Genomic DNA, 26,089 nt, shown 5'->3' with positions numbered 1-26,089 from the left:
TGCAGCAGTGCTTCTTGAAAAGCTGAGGTAGTGACCTTGGCTGTGCATTGCAGGAAGAGCACGTGTACTGTTTCAATACACAGAAAACAGAGGAAAAGTAATGACACTAATTAAAATCAATGACAGTGCTAGTGAACACAAATCCAACTCTTTGTACTCACAATACTTTCCTAATTATTAGACTTTCTGAATTTTCTGTACTTCCTGAGTTTTTCCGTAGAGAATTGTCTGTGCAGTCTTTAAGAAGGCAATAGGAACACCAGAACAGCTGTTGGTCAGGGTGGGAATTTGATATCTCATCTATTAAAAACAACCAAACACAATGCCAATTAAACAGATATAGGTTGCCAGAGCATCTCAGCTGATGTGCTGGTGCAGATCTCTGCCAGGGTGCCCAGTGTGGGTATGTAGGACAGGGTAGGGTTTGCACGTGTAAACATTGTGAAAGTGTAGAGTGATTATAAAGCAAATGAGCAAAGCCACCCCATCTTACTTTCTACATGTTTGAAATGTGCCTATCCTTGCCACGAAGACATACACATACTGCGTCACTAGCACCTGAAGTGGTGTTAATAACACAAACTCAAAACTCATGACTCTAAGAAAACTTATTTAAGAGGAGGGATCATACAACACTTTTATTTCAGCATGGATTGGAAGCCGGCGCAGTAGCTAGTTGCGCCATAATAACCTAAATAACCTGATCCATTTTTGAACTGGAAGTGGGTAGTTCGCTTGCACATGGAGACAAACTTCAGTGAAATAACATTCTCTCTGTGAGCAGCAATGCGTGTTGAGGGCAGGTCCTGCTGGGTATCCCCATGACAACTTTGAGAGCCATCTGTTCACTCACTGTGCTTAGCAAATCACTCTAGAGGGACATAGCAGCCTCTACCATGGGTACTTATGGAAGTGGGAGTGGATGCTGAGCACTCAGCAGCTTCCTGATGAGGGATGGGGTAAGGGTGAAGCCAGGGTCCAGCTTGTACTCTAATCCAGTTGGTAAAGCCTTTGTTCCCGATACCTCTCTGTTGTAGCTTAATAACCGAGAGCTCTCACTCTTGTGCTTCTCAAGGCAAATATTTGGAGATAGCTTGCATTTTGTTCCCATTGGCTTATGTCAACCTCCACACCTCTCCTTTCAGTGGTAGTATGGGTTTCCAACCAGGGCTGGTATGTAGGTAATTTGGGTAGCTGTTCTGCGTGCAACAAATTTCATTTTCTTTAGACCAAGAAATAATGCTTTCTGTAAGTAATGTCAGAGTTTATAGAAAATAGTAATTTGGACCACTTGAAACAATGCAAATGGGGTTTTGTATTTAATTAAAGGCTTTGCTGTTGTTAGTCAAATCCCAGTACTTGGAGTCTTGAAATTAATTATTTTTCTTCTTAATGAGATTCTGGCTGTATGCTTGAGTCACATAATGTATCTTAAAAGCTCAAAATCCAGAAGGAAAACTAAAATATTTGTATATTTATAAATCTTGTATACGATACTTGGTATGGTTTTTTGAATCATTTGGAAATGATAACTTGTGCTTTCTCATGCATTTCTTTAAATTTTCAGTTAGGGTTATTTTTTTTTTTCTTTTTTACTGAGTATAATAGAAATAGATGCCACTTCTAGTCTGTTAAAAGCATTTACCGCAGTCAAATTAATCCTTGTTACTGAATCCAGAAATTGCTAACTTATGTGCTGTACTAGCTGCAGTCCCAGCAAGAATCATCAAGGTTGGAAAACACCTCTAAGATCATCCAGTCCAGCCACCTACGAACCACTTTTATCTTCCACTAAACCATGTCCCTCACTACAGCATCTAAACGGTCCTTGAACACCTCCAGGGACAGTGACTCCACCCCCTTCCTGGGCAGCCCATTCCAGTGCCTGAACACTCCCTCAGTGAAGAAATATTTCCTAACGTCCAAACTCAATCTCCCCTGGCACAACTTGAAACCATTTCCTCTAATCCTATCACTAATCACATGGGAGAAGAGGCCTATCTCCACCTCACCACATCCTCCCTTCAGGTAGTTGTAGTTTCCTGTCAGAAACTACAGAAGGTCCTGTGTTCCTTATTGCTTCACAGGAGCGTTGTTGTACTGCTTCAGGATGAATAAAGCTACAAATAGGACTTACGCTTACATTTGTTTAGTCTAGGTTGTTTAAATGTATTTCCCATATAGTTTAGGCCTTATGTTTTCATATGCTTAACATTAGCTTCATTAGGATTAGGAGAAAGAGCAGTATTTCATATGTTTAGCAAGAGCTTAGCAGAACGCCGGCCAAGCATTGGAATGGGTTCCCAAGAGCAGTGGTGGAGTCCTATCTCTAGAAGTATTCAAGAAATGTGAATGTGACACTAAATATGTTTTCGCCGTGGGATTTGGTAGGTCTGGCTGATGGTTGACTTGATCTTGGAGACCTTTTCCAATCTAAATGATTCCTTGTATGTTTCTATGACTGTGTATGAATGGAAGTTCTGCAGTGCACTGGTGTGTGCAGCATGTCCTCTGGCTCCCAAGTCTTCAGAATTGAGCCAAGATTGTCCTCTAGACTGATCCCGTCTACTTACTGATTTGAGACAGAGGTAAACATGGACACAGCGCATGACTTCTTGTTTTGCTTTGTATGCAAGTGAATACTGAGCAGGAACGTGTTTGCGTTGGTAGCGGAGCCTGGAACAAGGTCTATTTAAGGCAACTTTGCCACTAAAAATAATATTCAAGCTATTGTATCTGATTTGGGGTCAGTTGCCATTAGCTTGCACAGTTCACGTTATTTCTGATCAAGCAGGAAACTGTTTTTACACTTGAGAAATAAATAGCAGCAACCTGTCAAAAAAACAGTATGGGAACCAATGAAAGGAATGAATTTTATTATTTGAATCAGCACAGGCTATCCCAAATCTCTTGTGGTGAGGCTGCTGAAAACACAATGTATAGACAATTACTTTGGTCTCAAGCTGTATAGTTGCTACAGCTTGTTACTGCAGCTTGTTAATGTACACATGCAACAACTTACAACCAACAGCAAAGCACAGGGTGGCTAACTACTCTTTTATTGACAAAAACACACAGAAATATGTTCACACAAATTCCAGTAGAACTTCACCTACATTTAGAGTTTTTTAAGATGCTGTTGTCTCCGTTTTGGCAACTCCACAAAAGTACTCAGACTCTTTTGGCTCTAATTGTAATGCTTCTGAATCATAGAATCATAGAATGGCCTGGGTTGAAAAGGACCACAATGATCATCTAATTTCAACCCCTCTACTATATGCAGGGTCACCAACCACTAGACCAGCCTGGCCTTGAATGCCTCAAGATATTGATGTCCGGTGAAGCAAGGCATCCTGAAAATCTGATCATGTTGATTTTTTTGATGCATTTTATTGGAGATTGGTGTTCTGCATAGATAAAAAGTTTGGTACAAAGAGGATGTGTTAGGAATGAATATTTTGCTAGGCAATCCCTGTTTTACTTCAGTCACATATATTAATGTCAGAAGAGAAATGAAATGCATCTCCATTATACAAGTTTTTTTTTAAGAGAACACTATTAACTATTCTAAACATGAAACAGTTCCTGAGGCATTTGGAAAACTTGGAGAGGTTGATCCTAGAGGAACAGGAAATATTTTGCCCTTTATTTTAACAATTTTAATACTGCTGTGGAAACACACTTATTCTTCCGCTCCCTGTTTATCCTTAGACTAAAGTTAGATGGGCTTTTTTTTTTTTTTTTTTTTTTTTACTCCCTGATAAATGGACATTACTGTTGTGGAATTCTGAACCATGTTTCCTTACCTGGGCACAGGCCCGTGCTGTCTCATTACATTAAATATTTCTGCTGGTGCTGTGCATTCTGCCTGCCCTGTGAGGAATATCAGCCTGCCAGCATCCAGGGGGCTGCTTGCTGTACAAAGCACCGATCCCAAGTGTCCTGTTTTCCAGTTGACAGTCCACAGCCCTGGAAACAAGGCAGGATACAGCTCAGAATGAGGAAGTGCCTCTCCTTAGCAATGTCGTGGTTATATTAATTGCCATTAAATAGCTTTGATACCTACAGTGCTGCTTAGTGAAGTGTGATCTTTTGCCAAAACTAATAGCGTTTTCTGCACATGCAATATTTAGCATGCGAAAGTATAATAGAGCTTGAGATAAGCTAGCTTTCATGCAATACTCCAAAGTGATACACAAGATCATCAGGCTGTACTTACTCTCTTCCTAGTGGAGACATTAATAATTTTTCCACTGATGTCAAAGGGAGCAGGATGTCAACCTAGATAAAGACGTTAATGAAGTCAGACTTTTTTAATGAAGATTAATTATTGGGGGCTCTATATTTTGTATGTCTGCCTTTGAATGCCTCAAAGTCATGCAGTAAGTCTTGTGCTTCTTCATACTTATGTATCTAGCGATGCCATTTTGGAAAGGCAGGTCTCCTTTTCTCATACCAGCAATACCTTGGAGACAGCTGTTCTGATACTTGCTGTGTTTGGAGAAACTGTAGCAGTCTAGGTTGCATTAATTTGTGATGGGATCTGGAAAGAAATACACTACCTGCCTTTGGAAAATCATCTGGAGACGGGATGGCAGAAAGAATGAGGTCATTGCACACCCATATCATCCAGATGTTTTCCAACTCCTGATTAATCCAAAGGTGGCCTTAATAAAAGATTAGGCATTTGTCCTTAAGTGCATGTAATGCTGGATTCTTTGTATAGTTCCTCCTTTCCCTTCATGCCCTGCTGGGCGTTCTGCTTTGTACTCTGGCTTTAGATGAAGAAGTTGCAATGAAAGGCTGTCAGATTGAAGCAGCTTCCTATCAACATCGACTGGAGAGAAGTGAGGAAGAGAGAGATCATGTGTACAGACATCCAGATTGTGCTGGGGGAATATCAACTGTCAAAATTTGAGGCATTTTAGAGAGAGTTGAAATGAATTACCTGTTTAAGTGAGAGGTTTATAAAGAAGTAATTACACACAGTTTTATGAAGCTTAGGGAAGTAATTAAGCAAACAAAATTAAGACATTTTGTCATATTATTGCAATATAATCTTGCGTGTGGAATATTGAACTCCTTTACAGTGGAGATGTATCTAACTATAAACACATGGTTAAGTATTGCTAAGGTAAGAGAAAAAACAAAGAAGCATAATTGGCTTTAATCTTAGTGGTTTCAAATGGGTTTCAGCAAAAGAGTAATGAAAAGTAGACAGCTAATCTGATAATGGTATTTACCTGAATGAGTACAGACTAAAGTCATTAACATTGACAGCAATGCATTAAGATAAAAATTGCTTTCTGCATCTTGCATTAAAATACTGTATTATCTAAAACTGCCATGTGTGAGAGATTCCTATTTGCCTACCCTGTGCATGATCCACATTGCTCACGAAGGCTTAAAGTTCCATAGTAATCAACAGAGGTAATGGTCAGTGTGTGTGTTTGTTATCTGCATTTAGAATTCCTTGCAGAGTTTATCAGCCCATTTCTGTACTGTACAGAAGAACAAGACTTTGCTACAACACAACTGAAAGACTGTTTTGGAGGCTGAAGGGAACAATATAAAATACATGAGAGTAGCCTACAGATGCCTAAGAGTAATTTAAGAGCACAGTATTGCTGAAGATGTACCACTTGGGTTTATTTCAGAGCCACTGGACAGCCAACCCCTAAAGAAAATATTTGTAGAAATATCAGTAAAACTTCAGTCTGTATCTTGTTAAAAAGTGCTTATGATGGTGGACAAGAATTATGGGAAAAGCGGACAGATTTTTCAAAGGCATGAGATGCAGTTAATCATTCATCTCCTTTGCTGAGTCATCTGCTCTGGTATTTTAGTCACATGCTTGATAAGTGAACGGCTCAGTTCTGAGGAGGAAAGATGTTAGATGTTAATGGGAAAGCCAGAGAGAAGAATGCGAATGTGAGGAAAAAGAAGTGACTGGCTGGCAGAAGAAACTGGAGAAGGCTTTTAGTCTGGTTAAGGTTTTATAAAAGTCGATTACGAAAGCAACCTCACAATTAGCAGTTTGTGCCTATCAGGGTGATCACTGATCACTTTATCCCAGAGCAACATTTCTGTTTACAGTCTTGTCTGCTGATTATTTTTCTTCTTGCTGATGAAGGGACCATTTGCAGATCATGTTCTAATTAGTCCTACAGTCTAAACAGAGAAAAAGCTGAGTATGTATGTCTGAACACATATGCAGGGCATAGACTTCAAAAAGCAAATCCCCTGACTTGGTGCTTAAAAATCTTATGTTCCTCTTAAGCTTCTGCAAAGAACTATATCAGGCTATTAGTTGAACGTGGCTAATGAAGTGTGCCTCCTCAGAGAGAGAAAAAGAGAATGTTCTCTGTGTCTGTCCTGCCCTTTTCCTCCTTCGGTTGTCCCATATAGTACAGAATAGTTTTACAGAATTGGGAACTTTATAAGTGCACTTGTACCCCTTCCCGAAGGTATATTGACTTCTCTGGACCTCTCCCAAGCCTGGTTGATGTTGCAGAAATTTGCTGGCTGTGTGTAAAAATTCCTCATTGCATTAGAAGGGAGGTGAAGCTGCTAAGTTACCTTCTGTCCCACAAAGCATAAGAGCCTATGAATAGATTAAGACATAAAATATTATACTTTGGCTCATAGAAGACTGATATTTATTTGCCAGATAAAACAGAATTTTTCAAGGAAACATTTCTTCAGCCTCTGCTTCAACAGATTAGGAGATTCCATTGGCCCTAACACATGATCTTCCAAAAATATTTCAGATAATTACTCATGTGTTCCATTAGCATAGTAAAACCCTATGTTAATGTGACCTAGCAGAGATTTTATCAAACACATCAAGTATAAAAGAAGAATGCCTTATGTAGTGCACAGAGACTGGGCAGAGTGATTCCAAGTTCTTTATTGCTGCTTAACAATCTGTCGTGGAGTTTGAGGATGCATCCGACCATTTTTAGCCAACAAGGGCCATGCTGGTGAGTGCCAGAGGTGTTTGGGGAGCTTAGAGACTGACAGAATGAAAATCTTGGTTGAGAGGAACAATCTTCATGTGGTATGGGACTTTCTTATTTCTCTTGGTTGTAAAACTTAGACATGTTAATATTTATTTATTTTTATATTTTTAAAGAGAGAGATGAGGTGCAGCCATAATAAGGTAAAATTAGCTTGAGTAGGATTTCTAAGCCAGTGCTGAGCTGGCTGATTTGCTCATATAAAGCAGCAGAGATCTGCATAGAGTCTTCGTTGGCCTCAAAAGCAGAATATTGATGCCAGTAAATGTTGTCTTTTCGAGTTAAACTCATGTGGCTGGTTCAGCAGCTGAGGTATTGCAGTGGTACAGCTTGCTGCCTACTGTTACAAAGCTGCTCTGAGGTGAGGCAGAGGGTGCAGTTACCTCCAGAATTAGATTTGCCCACATTGATTTTCATCAAAAAATAACAATAATTCCTGTGTCCATGCATAATTCCAGTTAAGGAGTATGTATTTAACTTGTGGCAGTTCCTAAAAGCCCCATATTCCTCCTTGTTTTTTGTGCTCTACAGGAAACAGGATATGTTCTAAAAACTTTCTAGTCTTAATAAGCTGTTAGTTCACAATTTTCTATTTTTCATGCCTTCACATTTCAAAATTAAAACATCCCAGTTATGCCTACCATAATAAATGTGTATCCATGATACTTTTGTTTATGAAATTGCTCATCTAAGAGAAATAGATAAGATAAATCCAGAAACGTCTACCCCAAAAGCCTGTAGTTCTCTCTTTTTACTATCTTGACTATAGAACATTTTGTACGTGAGATGTTCATAAGGATTGAGTTGCATATTTCTGCACTTGTAAATTTTTTTCTTCTGTATTATCATGATTGGAAAGGAATTCTTTCTTGGTATACATTGTCTGATGGTGGATTCTGTTCTTGATCACTTTTAACTATAAATGACAAAGGCTTTTTCAAAAATGTAAACATTTACTTGCAGTTTCGCAAAACAGGTTTATGTGAATCTCTCTGCTTTGGTTTCACTTGAGTTAAGCTAGTCTTGGTTTATATCACCTTGCAAACCCTTCATTTGAGACCACTAAATCTAGTTAGTCAGCAGTGGAGCAGTGGAAGAGCAAAAAAAGAAAAAGCAAAAACCAAATTCCAGTGGTCAAATCCTGGGCTAGTGCAAAAGTTTACATATGTGACACATATAAATATACATATCATAAAAAATATTGGGTATAGTAGATTCATTTAACATGTAGATACAGTATTGTTCAATTCAAGGTGACAGCTTCATCTGTCATGACTGCCTTATAACTTGCAAAAAATTTTTTACAAAAATAAAAGCTTCTTGAGGGACTCAGACACATTTCATTGTTTACAAGAAAAGTCTGCATTCACTGCATTGTTTCCTTCAGCTACATTGCTAGATGGTGCTGCATATTTACAATGTTTTTATCTCTCATACATGCGAATGCATGTGCAGTCATAGCTATGTACAGAATCACAGAATTGTAGAGGTTGGAAGGGACCTCTGGAGAAAATCGAGCCCAACCCCCCTTCAAAGCAGGCTTCCTACAGCAGGCTTCACAAGCAGGCGTCCAGATGGGTCTTCAGTATCTCCAGAGAAGGAGAATCCACAGCCTCACAGGGCAGCCTGTTCCAGTGCTCCATTACCCTCACTATGAAGAAGTCCCTTCACATATTGATGCAGAACTTCCTAATGCTCCAGTTTATGGCAGTTTCCCCTTGTCTAGTCCCCACAGACCACTGAAAAGAAGTTGGCCATATCTTCTTGACTCCCACACTTAAGAAACTTGTAAACATTAATCAGATTCCCTCTGAGTCTTTTTTGCTCAAAGCTGAACTCTTCTTTTCCATGTAGAAAAATGTGTTCTCTAATTATGCTTTGATGAATTCTAAAGTTCTTGTTTCAAGTTAGTTGTCAGTCTTTCAGCTTTTCTGTGTGGTTGTACTTCTGTTCGACTGATGATTACTTCTCTTATCTGAACTAAATACTAGCAATAAGAATGGCTTTTTGTGTATGTCATCGTATGTGGGAGATAAAACTTATAAAGCTTTTGATTTTGTTTCTGAACATAATTGGTACCTTGCAGAGATGCAGCATATCTCATGTTGTTTTATTGTATTGTAGTGCATATGTTATAATGGCTTTTCAGAAACGTAAAACAAATTATCCTTTAGTCAGTCTTGCTTTAACCACAGTCACTTTGTAAGGAGTGGGTAGGATGCATTGGAAAAGAAAATTACTCACTGAACAGCTTTGGGGAGTGGGGTTAGCAAATTGGAGGAGATAAGATGCATGTTATCCATGGACCTGTACAAATTCAGGTCTCTGACTGAATGTGCATTGAAGGGAATGAAGTGATGATGAACTACTGTACAAAGAAACCAAGCTGGGAAAAGCGGACAAGGTTGTTTTTTTTTTTTCCTGCTTTTTGCTTTTGATTACTGGAATCCCAGAGTTTTTGCAACAATACATGCTTAAATGTTTTCAGGCAAAATTGACTTTGTTTTGTATGTCTGTACTCCTTTTAAGGAATGTTAGTCTTAGGAAAACAAAGATATTTGAAAGGTTAGAGAAGTCCAGGAAAATGGCCTTTTAGAAAAGAGGGCATGCATTGTTTCTCCTTGCAGTAGAAGAGATAGTTATGTTTATTAAATTGCACATACCGTATGATGCTTCATATTTTTCCATTTGATTTCCTGTAGGGTGATTTCACTTGGAACAGCATGTCAGGGCGCAGCGTTCGGCTGAAGTCAGTTCCCGTTCAAAGTCTCTCAGAGCTGGAGCGCGCTCGGCTGCAGGAAGTGGCTTTTTATCAGCTGCAGCAGGAGTATGACCTGGGATGTCAGATTACTATCCCCAAAGGTAAGTGCATGATAAACCAGCTCTGTTTAGATTGCTGAGCCTCCTCTTCATAAGCCGCTGACTTCGTATCTCAGTAATAAATGGGAGAAAAAGTACATTGTTTGCTCCTCAGACTTTTTCTTCTGCTTCACTTTTTGTTTAAACATTGCAACTACAAAAATGAATAGTAATGGTGTCCGTTATGTCCAACATAAGCCACTGGGAGTGGGATCACCTAATCAAGGACAGACACCTACAGAGCAGATAACCTAAATCAGACCTATTCATGCTGGGAAACCCTGATACTCAGTTGAAAGAAAGATTTTTCTTGCACTTTCTTATATCCAAAAGTATATATCTGTCTATGTCAGATAGATCATTCCCTGTAAGTGTGATTTTTTTCGCTCTCTATTGGCACTGATGAAAGGCAAGAATCACTACTTTTGGTATCTTCCATATCAAATAAAGTGAATCATAGTCAGCTTTTCCTAAAGACAGTGGTCTTACAACTTTTCTAAAGTTCTAGAGGGCAATGAAATTGACAACCCCTTGACAACCCAAGTGTCCTCAACCTCTCCTGACAGGACATGCTTTCCAAACTTGTTACCAACCTTTGTTGTCATCCTCTGTACACTTTCCAGTAAACTAGCACCCTTTTTTTTATTGAGGATTGCAGAACTACACACAGTACTCAAGATGGGGCTGCGCCAATGCTAAATACTGTATATTGGTTCCAGATGGCCTGATCTAGTGATTGGCAACCCTGTCCATGGCAGGGGAGTTAGAACTAGATGGTATTTCAGGACCTTTCCAAACCAAGCCATTCTATGATTCTATGAGAATCATAGCCAGCTGGCCATGCTGTGTTTAATGCCTCTTAAAATGTGGTATGGCCCTTGGTTGCCAGGGTGCACTGCTGATGGATGCTGAGCCTGCTGTCACCAGCACGTCCAGATTCCTTTTTGCTGGGCTGCTCCCTAGCCACTCATCTCCTAGTCCGTACCTGTGTCAGGCATTTCTCTATCCCAGATGCAGAATTGAGCACTTCACTACATTAAACTTTGCGCTGGTGCTGATTGCCTGTTGCTCCAGTGTATGCAGATTCCTCCGCAAGGCTTCTCATCATTCCAAAGTCAACAGCACCCCCAGGTTTAGTGCTGGGGATGCATTCCAGTCCTGCATTGAGGTCACTGATAAAAATGTTGGCCAGGACTGGATGTAGAATACTTTAGTTTAGACCCTTTGCAGAGACAATTCAAATGTCCTCTTCATGATCCCATCACTCCTGAATGGTGTGGAGTGCAAAAGTATGTTAAGAGGGGAGAGGTAGCCGTCCAATTGATTTGCTAATATCACAGGGCTGTGCAAGTGGGAATTTTCAAGTTTCAACAGTGTGAAACTTGCTCAGTCACTCCAGGCATGCAGTAGTACAAGTAACATAAAACTTAGATGCAACTATTGTAATCCCAAGTTAAAACTGGACTGAAGGTCATTAAAGGTTTTCAGTAAAAACAAAGTAAAGCAAACCGATCAACCAATCAAAACACAGAAACAATAACAATAACAAACAAAGAAAAGGTGATGTGTTTGGCCAAGTTACAGGAAGAACTAGTGTAGTATGTTTGAGAGAGCTGAGGGAGCTGTCTAGGACTGGAGAGATCCATGTTTAGAAAGATGCGCTCTACAGCTCTCTTCTGATTGAGCAAATGTTGTCTGAACATATTCAGAAGCCTGAAGAAGCCTAGAAGAATAATCTCGGTATTAGAAAACACAGAAAGCGTTTTTAAATGTTGGGATTCTTTGAGGTCCTTTGACTGTTCTTCAAAAGCTACAAATGAATGACTCTAGAACAGGGCCAGCTGAGCTTTTGCTTTCTGCAAGCATTTGAGAAATTACTTCTACTGGCACAAGTGGAAAGTAAATTGGAAAGTAAAACCCCATTGTTCTTGGGTAACAAGTATTTGTGCCAAGCACGCTTGCATGGAGGTTAAGTCTGACTACAGAAGCATCTGCCTTATGTTTACAGTCGCAATGACATCAGGTCATATCACTACTGATAGCTTCATAATGTTTCAGTTCTGCCACGCTTAGAAGGCCACTTTGTCACAACAAGTGCAGTTAGCCTTTTAGGGCCCATCTGGCCATTTGCACACTAGGAGAGGAATGCATGCAATGTAATACCTGGTATGTAATCCCTCTTCATTTGTATTGCAGCCATTACCCTTCATAAAACACACTATTAACATTTGTAACTTAAATATCCTGTGGTCACATAGAGAGAACCACTTCTGACAGGAGTTTAACTGGCGTGTTATTTAAAATATGTAAGGTTGGACTTCGGTAAGCAATTAGAATGAATTTAAAAACAGTGACTCTTGATGAATTTGTATGTATGACAGAGCTACTTCAAATTTGTTTTTTTGTTCTCTTGTTTTTCTGCCTCATCCCTGTCTTTCGTTTTCTGGAATCAAAATCCTTCTCAGCTCCATGGCATGCCTCCATCTGCCAGTGATAACTATACCACAAATCATTTGTACTGTCTCTAGTTTAATGTGTTAATTTAAGGGTTATCAATTCCAAGCACAGCATTAGTTTCTTTACTAACACAGTTATTCCATAGAATATTTTTAATTTGCTGTCTGATGTTCTAAATAGCACAATATTAAGTTTGTTTTGCAACTTATTTGCAGTCACTGTTTAGACTATACTTATGCCTTCCTTATTTCAAGGAAGTAGAATCTCTTTCCAGTAGAAGAAAGGAAAGAGAACGATGCAGTTCACTTTATGCATGTGCTCATGTCTTTCTGACTTTCCATATGTTTGTGTACTTTTCTGCCCCTAGTGAGAAAAATGAACCTTATACAGCATGTCTACACAAGAAAACAACAACTTGGTAACTCAAGTCTCATATCTTTTTTTCAAAATTAAACGAGTATGAAAGCGTAGGATAACTTCTTTCCTTCTCCTTTGTTCATAAGCTCCAGGTACCTCTTGGGCAGAGAAAGTATCGAATGAGGTTTGTTTGGAGCGGTTTCCACAACAGGTATTTAGGAAATACTTTTATAATAACATTTTACTTCACTGAGCCCGAGAGCCTCTTGTAGTTTGTATTTATGAGCACTGGTAGGCACTGCTAGGGCCTGATCAGTTACACTAAATGAGGAGTTAGGGCACCAACCCTAGCTCAACTCCTCAAGCATCTGTTTCAGTTTTAAGGTATGACGTTAACCTCTCTGAATTAACCGGAATAGGATTTGGATGTTCTGGAGTCACAGCTGCAGTTTTCACCTCTCTTTATTCAAGAAAACACTGTGACTGCTTATATTCTCACCAGTCCCCAACAGGTTGTGTTGTCATCTTCCCAGCTTTGGAATGAGGCATGAGGTATTGTGGAAACAAGGAGTACAGGAGGGAAAAAGGAAACACTTGCCACTAATTCTGAGTATGGCTTAGGTAGGTGTATGTGTATCAGTGTAATATGCAAACGTAAATGGTTTATCTTTTTGGTTGAATCCTGCTTTTACTTTTATACAGCAGAGGTGCCAGCAATTAGCGCTTGCTACCACAACACTGCTCAGAGTCATATTTAAAAGAAACCCTTGCCCCACTGATGTTTGAACTGAAATGTCCCCTAAATACCATGGTAAGAATGTCAGCTGAAGTAGTGGCTCAATTTGTGACTATGTTTTTCTTATCTTTGTAGTAGTTTGTATGGGATTTATGAATCTACCAGCATTAGCTTGCAGAGTTGATGATGCCTCTCGTGCATTCTTAATGTCCATTCTTAAGTGAATATCACCTTTGTAGTGACTGTTGAAGATGGAGAAGATACTGAAAGGCCTCAGCACAACCAGGAGTTAGAAAGGGTTCTTGTGCTAAAGAAGTTGTAGGATTGGTCAGTTATGAGACGTTGCACAGAGGCAGTGAAAAGCTCTGATGTAGAAAAAAAGAGTTCTCTATTTTTCAAAAAAGGGGAAAGAAAGGAAAAGTTATGCTGAATTTTCCTATGAAAGTTTGGAAATTCTGCCCTAACTTGGATAGAGTAGAATTTGAATCAGCAAGAGATATACAGTATCTAGATTGTACATAGTCCTTCACAGAATCTCACTCTTTTTGTGATTAGGCATTTTTGGTCCTATCTTTCTAAATCATTTCAGGACAGAATTTCAAATGTGATACAGTTGACAGAGCATCTTTTGCATGTGTACCAGTTCAGAAGTTGTACAGGCAAGCATCTCAGATGTATATTTTCATTTTTCACATGTCATTTTTTCTACAATTAGTAGTAACAAATCCCAGTATTAACCCATGTTTCAGATCGCATACTACTATGCGATCGAACTTCATTTTTTGTAGGAAGACTTAGCACAAGAGTTCAGGCCCAAAGCTTCAAAATAATGTGGTAAAATATCTTTATTCCAGTCTCATCTTCAAAATACAAGATTGATGTGTCTAGAATTGAACTTTGATGTTACACATTCACCCAGAATTGTTAACAGATCAGATGCAATAGATTGCAATACATGCAGTAGGTTGGATGAAGGCCAGACCATAAATCTCTGATGAATTATCTTGTTTTTGTTGGCTTGGGTCACAACCTTAATGCTAGGTTGATGTAGTATTTTTGCTTTAGCACATGCCACATTCCAAAGTATATTTATGCTATAGTACAAGTGCTGCATATGCTTTCTTTGTATCTTTGGGTTTATTATTTAAATGTTTCCCAAATGTTGTGGAGGGAGAATCTGAAGATAAGCCACAGAATTCTCTTCATTTTACAGATCTGAAAATAAACTTGCCGTCCAGCTATTTTAGCAAGTGTACAAAGTGTAATCAAAGAAATTAATTGCCTTTACCAAGAAGACTCTTTACCGTATTGTTGCCATCTATGACAAGAATGTACACACAAACATTAATATTTATTGTTAACAGCACCTAAGTCATACACAGCAGCTTCAGTAATTATAGCAAGTGTTCTACTTTCTGAGGTAATTTCTTTTTAGAGTTATTGGGTCAGCTGGAGAGAGAGAAGGTGATGCTTAATTTTAGTAGTTAGCTAGCATTTGTCAAATCTAGTTTTCAGTTCATTTAGTTTGTTATAATTGTAATACATATGATCTCATGTCGTCTTTAGAAACTTAAATACATTTCCAATCATTTAAGGAAAGATTATTGCTTATGCTGTTTTAACATGTACTGTTGGACATTTTTGTATGTAAGATTTGTAGCCAGTTTCACCAGGTGTGCATCTGCTGTGCATCTGTTCCTATGAAATGAGTATTAATCTGCTGTAGAACTTCCTTCTGTAAGGTAAATTTGAAATACGTAATCATAGACTGAGTGTTGAGGCAACTCTCTGTGAAATGAAACAAAACACAAGCAGTTAGGTTTTCTGAATTTTTATTGTTCATTGGTGCACTTTGTCCTCAATATGTTTCAGTTAAGCTCCGAATAAAAATGGGAATTCAGTTATGTGTCCTCCACTTGTTTATTTTGGCAGGGAGCTGACATTTGGTTCAGTTTTTTGCTTACTTTACTCATCATTATCCATTTTCCTTAACGCTGAGAGTGAGTTTGATTTTTATCCGGACTTGCATTTTTGTAAGTGCTCCAAGCTGCTCATTGTTTTTAATCATTGACCATGTTACATACTGTGTAGATAGTTATACCAGGAGAAAGCATCTAAGAAAACTGTAGCTGATACTTTGTGGAGCTACAAGATTAGATGCTTTTGTGCTGGTATACAGTATGCCTTTTAAGTGAAGAAGTTTACTATCACCACTCTTCATGCCAACCTTTGCAGATACTTCTCATATAATACTGTCTCTAACATGGTGCCATAAGTCCATGCAGCATTTGTAAGATTTGCTTTCAATATAACAGTATTCATGAAGGTTAAATTAAAGACAAGCAAGACTGCAAGCTAAGTTCTGCTCTTTGACATTACATTAGTAAGTCTTCAACCTGGTTTATCAACCTTGCTCTATCAAACCTGCTCAGAGCGCTTGATGAAAGCTGTGCATGTTGCTGGCTTAGGATGGAAGTTATATTTTCTTTGTCATTTTTATTTTTCCCCCAAATCCCAGTTTTCCATAAAACGTGAGCTTTTCTTTCCTCTCAAAAAAAAGCTCTATCTCTCAGTCTGAAAAGAGAAAGTAAAATTCATTTAATGTTTTGAGCTGGGAGAAATCCCAGCTGCAGGATGGAGGTATTTGGAGCAGTCAGCCTTGGAGTCTGCTATGCAGGAATTTATCAAAGTAAAGGTGACAGAAGCTTTTCTAGACAGGGAGATACGCAAGCCAAAAAGCATTTTTTTTTTTTTTTTCTTCTCCACAGAAGGAAATTTGTAGAAGCTTCTTGCTATGGTTTGTTGGGTTTTTTTGTTTTGTTTTGTTTTATTTTTCCAGATTTGGCTTTTTGCCACAGTTGAGAGGGAAAAAAAAGTGAAATATATGAAGCTTGCAAGAACATAATTTTTCTACTAATAGAACAGAAGAAGTAATGTATCTTCAAAAACTGAATTTTTTATAGTCATCTTTTCCTTTTTCAAACTTTGTTGTTAGGCAGCTATTTTATGAAAGTGTAACCTATGTAACCATCAGCAAATTGATTTCCATGATTTTCTTCTATCACATACTAGGAATAACATATCTTATTATATGAGGAGCACAGTTCCACCTATTTATTCAGTCAGGTAGAAACAGGCTAATAACAATTATGAAAGCGAATCTTCATTGTTCAGTACAAGGAAAAAAGATTTCTCTGTTTATCAGCCTCTGTTTGGGTAAACAGGTGCTCTGATCAAGAAGCGGCATGCATTATGGTGAATGCTATAGGAATACAGAAGTACGAATTACTGTGATCAACTTTTCCATATACCAAGGTTATAAAACAGTTGTTGATGACAGAATCCTGACAGGAGGTTTTCAGTATTAGGGGAGAGTAATCCTATGGGCTTGTGTTGTTATTTGGATCCTGACTTGTGTGGGCTTAGGGTAGAGCTGTTATAAATTCAAAGCCAGGGACTGCTGCATGCATGCATTTGAAGTATGTAAAGTCCAATTAAGTCTAGATATTACTTCAGAGATATTAAAAAATTCCTGTCTCCTATTAAAGCTTCCTATTTTATTATGCTGGCCCCCAGTATCAGGGATGGATATTGATGGTATGGCAGTAGAGGTTGAACCTTCCCACCAGTATCCCATTATATTTTGTTGCCATGTTACAGATGGCAGCAGAGGGGCACTCTGACACAATGGCATCTGACATGGAAGTGTGGATGAAGTAAAGGGATGTCGTTGATCTCCATGTGGAAAAAATGGCACCCACTGACATTCATTGACAATTGCTGAACGTTTCTGGAGACCAAACAGTGAATGTGAGCACACTGAGGGGTGGGTGGTGCATTTCAGCAGTGGTGACAGTGACAGCAGGTCATTGTCCTGGTGCAGATTGTTATGAGTGCAGCACAATGGCTCTTCACTAGCGAAAATGCATAGCTACTATGCTATGTTGGAAAAGAGTGTTTTGTAGCTGAGAATTTGCACTATCATAGTGTGTTGTTGTGCTCTTTGTATCAATTGTAGTTGAAATGGAAATAAATAGGAGGCATTACTTTTGGAGCAACCTACATATGAAGTCATTTGGCATTTTGTCAGTGTATTATTATGGCCTATGAAAAACTCAGTTTTCATTTTAAAATGTTAGTCATTAACATATTGGGAAAGTTCAAACATGGCCTACGTAAAACCATTTTAGGAACCAGAATGCATATGTAAAAGCTCTATAACACATTGTTTGGAAAATTGGTTTCATTTAACTCGTAATTTCTTTTCTAAATCATTGCAAGTACACCTAGTGTAACAGAAGTATTCTTGATGATGTTCTGCCAAATATGCCTTCAGAACATATTGTAGTTCTGGTCTTTTGTTTCTGAAAACTCAGCTAGACTGTCCTTACTTTGCAAATAATCCACATCAGTGTATGGTGATTCTGCTGAAGCTTCTAACTGAAGCATTATCAAGAATACTGGTGTTACAATTGATTAGTCCTCATGTTCTACTTGACTTTGGCAGAGTTTTGCTTTAACATGTGTATTCTTCTGGTAAGAATTCTGGTATGAACTTTTCAGCTGAATATCAGATTTCCTTCTGTTATGCATTGTTTTGTAGTATATTGTATTGCTGTTTTTTGTTTGATGCTTAAAAAAAATATATCAGGAGCACATAAAATTACTGGTAAACTGTCATTTTATTGATAAAACTCAGGGCCCTGTAGGAATGCAACTTTCTTTAGAAGTAGGTGAGGATTCCAGCAGTTCTGTGTTCCCTGGCAGGATCCCTGGCAATTTATGAATAATTTCTAGAAAAATAGTTTCATTCGTATGGCACTAGAACTGAATTCTTGCTATTATATAAAGATTTACATAGTAAAGAAGTGATGTATAATGCAGGATTTAAACTTCTGTTGGCTACATCATTTAAACCCATAGGTTGACATGCTATAATTCCTCTGTGTTTCATTTTAATAATCAGTAATGCAATAGCCCAAAGGACTACTACACTTGTAAATATAATGTTACCTACATAAATCTTTATCTGAAGAGGATGCACTATAAACAGATTACTGAAGAGTATAATGGGTTCAGGAGGAAAAGCACAAAAGCATGCATTTCAAGAAAAGCAAATATTTCAAGAAATGCTTAGATATTGAACTGAGGGACATTGTTTAGTGGGAAATCTTGGTGGTAAGGGGGCAGTTGGACTGGATGATCGTAGAGGTCTTTTCCAACCATGGTGATTCTATGATTCTATGCTTTTGCCTGGTGGTTTTCAGTTCTTTCAGTTAGCTGCCAGTTGCCAAGCACGAAGGAGTGCTAATTTAAAACAAAGTGAACTAAAGAGAGAAACCTGTAAGGGAGAAGCAGGAGGTAGTCCAAGCGTTATGAAGCCATATAATAACCTGCATTGCTGAGGGAATGCGTCTGCACTGCCAAGGACAGGTTACAGGGAGACAGAGAGTGATGGAAAATACCTGAGGGCTCAGCCTTTCCATTTTTATAGCGTGTGATGTGCCAAAGCCTTTCACTCCTGGTCCTCCGGTTGGAAATGTTTACCTTCCGCCTGTGCTGCAGCTGGCAGCGCTCTGCGAGTTACTGCGTGGGGACAGTGACCGTTAATCTAAATAAATATTTCATGATGGACATTTATAGGCACAAGAATGCCTAAGTAAAACCTTCACCTTGCAGCTCCACATGCATGTCCGGAAGGAAATTCACATTGCGTAGTGCCCAAAGAAATGATTGCAACTGCAAGTGCAGTACAATGGGAAAAGAAAAAAGCACAGAATTCTTTCTTGTGCTATATCAAGTTTTAGCAATACTTTCTGCTTGCAGACACTCAATTGCTTTCCACACTGCACAGGCAAGAGAGTATGTAGCTTGACATTCGTTTTGCCCGCTGAGTGTAGGAGGCTGGCACTTAGGAAATGAGTTGCTCATAATGAGTGAGCCAACAGGGAAGTCTTCTGGAGAGGTGAGATGTGGCTCTTTGGAGTGCCACTGGTGGTGGTTTTCAAACCAGAATGGATTACCCTTTTACAAAGTACATTTTATTGTGATTTAATTACATGCAAGGAAAAAAATTTACTAAGAGCTACTAAAGGAAAAGGAGCATTGTTGAAGCAGGGAGGTTGAACTAGATGATCCCGAGTGGTCCCTTCCAACTTCAACAATTCTGTGATTCTGTGAATATAGCTACTAAGAACTATTTTTATTGAATTATAGAAATATTGGGATTTTTATCCATTTCTGTTTATAACTGAGCTATAGATATAACATTCTTCTGTCACATAATTCCTCTCTTTATACTGTGTGAAAATAACCCTTCATTGTAGAACAGGACACATTTTCTTCCCTAAATGGACAAGAAATACAATTCTCATATGCAAAGAAGGCCGCCAATAGGAAAGGAGGTGGATGGGGAGCAGGTGTTCTGTACTCAATAACCGTGTAAACAACAGAAGATATGTCAAAAATACAGAAAGCTACATTAAAGTCTTTGTATGAATTATGTATAACAGAAAATAATATTGCATATAAGTAACATAAAAGCAACGTCTCTCCATGTAGATAATCAGTATCCTTTATTGTTTATAAACTTTGTTTATCTGTAAGCTTTATAAACCCATAAGGGAAAAATACATATATAAATAATGTATAAATCCATAAGGGAAAGAAACATTGAATAATTATATTCTGTTACTGGTTCACTTCAAGCTTATTGCCAGGACAGGACACTTTCCATCATTTAAAATACAATACTCTAATGCTGTCAGAAAAATAACAACAATAATAATAAAAGCTGTCGTAGTTTTTACTACATATTATTTTTTTTAAGAAAAGGAAAGGAAAAAAAAGAAAGTTATGATAGGGCTTCGCACTACAGTGGCTAATAAGTGGGATAATGTAAAAATTGTGGCGAGGAGTTTCTGCATGTTAGATCCAGCTGTGCCACTAATTGTATCACTTTGAAAAAATTCCATGCACAGTCATGCTCATGGTTGTGCTTAGCAACATCTGGACATAGCAAGTAGACATGTTGATTTCCATAACTTTCCAGAAATGAGTAAAGCAGTAAATAGTAGTAATGGGATTCAATCTACGCTCTTTCTCTCTGAGTCAAATTTGGTGTTGGTAGGTGATCTTGCACGGAGCAACAGAGCAACGTGTTGTTAAAAAAAAACCGTAATTCTCTTTCTGTTCTTTATTTTTCCACATTTAAAAATGAGCTTTGTATATCCTCTACATGAAAATGGCTTCTTAGCTAGTTTATATATCATATAGACTGAAATTTGGATCCCAAAGTGGACTGTACAAAATCTGGAGACTGTAACTGAAAGTTAAAAGGTGATAGTCTTAACACTGGATGAATTTCAACCTTAAACCAAAATTTTCAGAAATAGTAACCTCACAAGTCAGACTCCTGAAACTCTCAATTCTTGTCTGAAGTTGGTGTATCCATGCAAATACTTCTGTGTTCTGTAGGCTTTGGTTCACTGACAAAGTCCTAAATAGATGACCTAATTTTTCAAATAGAAAAGTCTCTCTGGCATTAAGTGAACCTGGAAGTGCTCACCACTTTGGAAAAACAGGTCACACAGCAATTTAATATTCACTCAAGAGTTTCATTCCAGGCTTGTTTTTTTTTAAATATTCATCATGTTAGTCTTGATACATACAGGCCCAAAGAGTGATGTACGCATTGTAGTGTGAAATGCAGTCAACATATAAATTAGTAAGTACTGGACAAACCAATTTCATTTCTGAAACAACTGATCTATGGAGCTGCCGGGGCAGATGTTTTTCAGGGAAGTCAGCGTGGGTTAACAAAGAGAGAAAAAATGGCTTCTTCCTTCAATTTGACATTTCCTTGCCTTTTAACAAGAGGATAAGACTTTTGACTTCTCACATCTTGCTAATATTCTTGAGTGAAATTTGTTAAGACGGCCCTATCTTACTGATCTATTGAAAGAAGACATTAAGAGATGATTACATGCACACAAGGCTGGATAAATCAGCTGGATGAATAACATTTATCAATTTGGGCTTTAAATATTCTCAAACCACAGATGAGGATAGCAGGTCATATATAATAGCACTTTGGACTGATAGAGTACTACTTTGCATAAATATTTGCTAATTAATTTTTAAATGTACAGTAGGTATTTTGCACAGGTAATGGTTTGTTACCAAGAACATATGAATATTAATTATATTCTCAAATCTCGGTGGAGATAGTAAGTGCTAGGTGTTATCAATTTTTTTTTTTTTTTATATTTAAAACTGCTGCAGTTGCACTAATCCTTCAGTACATTGTGAGTATTTCAACAGTGCTCATGTCTGACGTAACCTAAATCAACAATCATTTCAATACTTATTTGTTTTTACGCAATATAGATTATAATTAATCATGTCTTTCGCTGAGGTTGAAAGGAGAACTAAAATTGACCTCGAAACTCTTGTCAGGTCTCTTAAGCTTTAGCTTTTCACTGAGACTCTTGTCAGTCTTACTTATAAATTGAACTCTTTGGCGTGGTGTAAGCCTTAAATGTAAATGATTGTGGTTCCACTGACTTCAGTGAATGAACATCCTTTGTTCAAGTTAAGTGTGTCCCTTCTATCATTCCGCCGTCTTTCTTTGTCTTAAGAGTTCATTCCTGCACAGAATAGACTTGCCCAGAGAAGCTGTGGGTGCCCCATTCCTGGCAGCATTCAAGCCCAGGCTGAATGGGGCCCTGAGCAGATGATCTGGTGGGTAGCAGCCCTGCTTATGGCAGAGGGAGTTGGATTAGGAAGGTTCCATGCTAAGCCATTCTATGATTCTTTTGTTTTCTGTATTTTCTGTCTTGTCTCTAGAACTTTATTCTGTTTCTTACATTCCTCTGGGCCTGATCACCACTACTCAAAAATCCAAGATTTGAAGAAACAAATGTGTGGTTCCCTCAACCAGTCTTTTACTGATGAATTTCTTCACAGTTGGAGTTCAAACAATCACTCACTAAGAACAAGGTTCACAAGAAATCATTGCTAGTTTGGCCCTAGAAGTCATTAACTTGTTTTCCATGTTGATATGAAAGTGTAATTTATTTCTCTCTTTCACATGAATAACTGTTCTGGCATTTCTGTTGTATTTGACTATGCAGCACTAAAACACTGCAGAAGCTGCAGTTCTGTAATCATATTATAAAATCAGTGTGTTTGAGATGCAGTTTCAACTTTTGTTCTTCTTTTTACATGTTAGTGGAATCTTCAGTGGAATATCAGAATATCAATATATAGGTACTTGGAGCATAGAGGGTCTAAGACTCCAAGGAAATGTAAATCATTTATCAAATGGCTACTATGAAGCAGTAATCTGAATTTATAGGATGAGAAATAATATAAAAATAATTGTATAATATGTAACGCCAGAACACAACAGTAGTAGAGAACCCAATGAAAACAAGCAATACTTTTAGTTTTATGTAAGCAGGCTACTGACTGTTCATATTGCCAAGAGGTAATAGAAGAATTTTTGTAATAAACTCAGTATTATGAACTGGGATGTCAGGTGTGAAAGGACTGGGTATATTAATCAATCAAAGTATGACTTTGAGTTATGAACTTGTCATGTGGATATGAAAAAGGAAATTCTAATCATAGACGGCATCAGGCAATGAATTACCACCTTTATATTGCTGAAATCTCATTAGAAATTCTGTATTAACTTTATTCAGCCTTATTTCAGAGGGATGAATTCTCACTGGAGCAGGTGTAGAAAAAGGGATTTTAACATAACTAGCAAATGAGAATCTACCTCAGGAGTCAGAAACTGAGTATTATAATTAAGCAGCTGCTGGGAGTAAATATGCTTGCTGTCCCTAAATAGATGCAGAATACAAACATTGAAGTGGATTTGATTGAACAAAAGTTGCAAAAGCAAAAATAAATTTTAATTTTTAAGTAAAAGGATATGAATGGGTTGTGAAAAGGGCAAAATTTGTCTGCTGAGTAATATTCATTAGGAGTTGTGGGAAAACTATGAGGAAATGGCTTGTATTCTCCTATGGCTAATTGCAAAGATGAGAGTTAATCCATGGAGATCCACTTCAGTTTTTTGTGGTCTTCTCCCTGCTGTGAAAGACCGCTTAAGCCATTGATTTATGCAAACAGAAAAACATGCTGAGGCAGATTATTTAGTGTCCTTACCATAAAAGTGAAGCACAGGTACTGTGTGCACATTTTTGATTTTATGCCATATTGCAAAACCAGTAAAGCAAAGGTATGTATCCAATAATGTTTAGCTTTAGTAGTGTCTGTCTATTATTATGCATTAAAGCATATGTGAGACCTTTTATATTGCTTTAGAACTAAACCAAATAAAAATAAAAAGTACAAGTTAAAGCAGGCCTGTGTCTTAATCTCTTGTATTTGTTGAGGCCTAACAAGATGTGTTTTTGTTGACTTTCATTATAAAAGATGCTGCTGAAGGAATGATAGCCAACTTTCTCACATAGTTCTTTCAAGAACAGACCTGCTTATGATACCAGCTAAAATCTTTAGCCCTTAATATCTTAATGAAAACTTGGATGATGTATACAGTGTCAGAGCAATAACTTCTCTAACACTAATCCATCTGAACCATCGGGACATGCCGTACACAAACTGCAGCACACCGTGTGCAGTGTGAGTTCAGATCCGATGCGTCATGTCAGGGTGGGCAGTTATCACCCAGCTAATAGGTCTGCTGTGTGCAATTCATCTTGACAGTTAGTCTCCAGGATGTTATCTCCAGATACTATACCTGTAGCTCCACACTTCCTCTCCAAAAACTACTTCCAGCTTCACAGCCTCCAGTCTTGTATCTATGAATGGGAGCTAATCACTACCTTTTGAATTTATGCTGCCTACTCTTCATTTGCTATCAGGAGCATCCAGCAATAGTCTCAGTTGCTAAGACTTCGTGACTAACTTTTTATTCTGCACATGGGCTATATGACCATATGTGCTATGCCCAGCAACATGGAATGGGATGCGTTTGGTCTTCCACTGTACTCTTCAGGGCTTATGAGCTGAGACAGTTGTGAGCCTTTGCAAAATAAACCCCACATCCTTCCTGACTGAAGTGCTGTGGACATCTCACTTCATGTACATATAGCTTATGCAACAGTTTGTTCAGCGTTCTTTCCTTCACACATTTCCTATTTTTTCTCTTACAGATGGGCAAAAGAGGAAGAAATCACTAAGAAAGAAACTGGACTCATTAGGAAAGGAGAAAAACAAAGACAAAGGTAAAACTACACGAGTACATATTCACTGATTGATCTTAGTTTTACGTATAAGATTTCTTTAGTCTTAGATGTATGCTTTCTGAAACAGGGAAATGTTACCAAGCTGATGCGTTGCCTACATATTCGTTTCCAGGTGGAAAAATGTCATATCTTTTAGTAACTGACGTTCGAGTAAGCCCATCTTCTGAACTGAAAGCTTATTTCCCAGGAGATTATGAAGTGTTAAAGAACTGTGTCTTTTCTTCCTCATTTTCAGCAGCCAGTGCAGAGTGAAATCAGGATAATACGATCCTGTTGTTTACCTCCATATACACTCTCTCTTTCAATTCACAAAGCGTGTGAACCCAACCCTGCCCAAAGCTAGTCAGTTGGTTTGTTTTTCTTTTTTTTAACCTTAGGAAAACAGACATTGTTTAAAACGTATAAATGCTTCAGTGCTACTGATCAGTTGGGTCTTAATAGACTCTGTGTGACATGGATTATAGAGATGGTGGGACTTTCTTGTTTGGACATTAAGCAGCTTTTATGGGCTGGGTCCTAATCCAGTGGACTTGACCTGTAGTTTGCAGTCATTTTAACCAAGTCCAGATGTTGAGACCTGAAATGGGTTTTTCTGAAAGTGAAATTTTCGGCATGTTGTGCATCTAATTTTGTGTTCAGTCCTAGAGAAGTTGTTTGGAAAAGTAGTACTAAAATTCAGTATTAATACCTCCATTTCAAAAACATATGAATTTGTAAGAAGAGAAGTGATGTGGTTTCTGCAATGTTATTGCTTTTAACCTAATTTAATAGAACTTTGAGATTGCAGTGAGAAAAAATGAGTGTCCCATATCAAAGTTACTTTAGGTGCTTGTTGGAAAGATAACATTTTCCTTTTAATTTTTGTCTGTTGGATGAAATCATATATGCACTCACTCTTTTTATTGGTTTAAAATTGGCAATGGAAAATATTTGCATTGATCTTTCTAAAAGTGAAAGCCCTGATGTGTTTGTTTGGATAAAAGATAATTGTCTTCTGTGTTGCATTGTGAATAACACATCTTTCATTAATTATGAAAATTACTTGATGTAGAACTGAGCTCACCTTTAAATGAATTGTTGAGGAAGTGGTCTAATGATCTTAAATCCACTTTTGGGGAAAAATCTGTTTTATACTGCTCCTGTCCATGCTTTACATTTGTTTGCAGGGTAAGCAATCTATCATTATCTTGCTTAGTTTCCTTGTTTTTTTTTTATGTTGTTTTTTTTTTTTTTTTTTTTTTTTTCCCCTTACCCATAGATCTTCACAGTGTTATAGAGTGCACCTGGCCATGTAGGGATCAGTAATTACCCACAGCAAAGATCAGCACTCTGTACTTACTCATCCCTGCATATACTTTTATTTACTTCCCATTTATTAG

General features: G+C 37.9%; 1 protein-coding gene across 1 annotated transcript in view; it reads left to right on the top strand.

Moving 5' to 3' along the window:
* The window catches only part of ARHGAP6 (Rho GTPase activating protein 6), a gene marked incomplete at both ends in the record, with an annotated part of 296,766 nt that overhangs the window by 234,595 nt on the left and 36,082 nt on the right, over positions 1-26,089 (top strand). Inside the window, 2 exons of the mRNA XM_079533855.1 lie at positions 9,722-9,881; positions 24,618-24,689. Coding sequence (XP_079389981.1) covers positions 9,722-9,881; positions 24,618-24,689 — 232 coding nt within the window. The remainder of the gene's footprint in view (positions 1-9,721; positions 9,882-24,617; positions 24,690-26,089) is intronic.

Source organism: Tetrao urogallus (assembly GCF_951394365.1).
Source record: "Tetrao urogallus genome assembly, chromosome: 1".
Lineage (NCBI taxonomy): Eukaryota > Metazoa > Chordata > Aves > Galliformes > Phasianidae > Tetrao > Tetrao urogallus.
The sequence above is the reverse complement of the archived record's forward strand: the minus strand, read 5'-3'. Positions and strand labels throughout refer to the sequence as shown.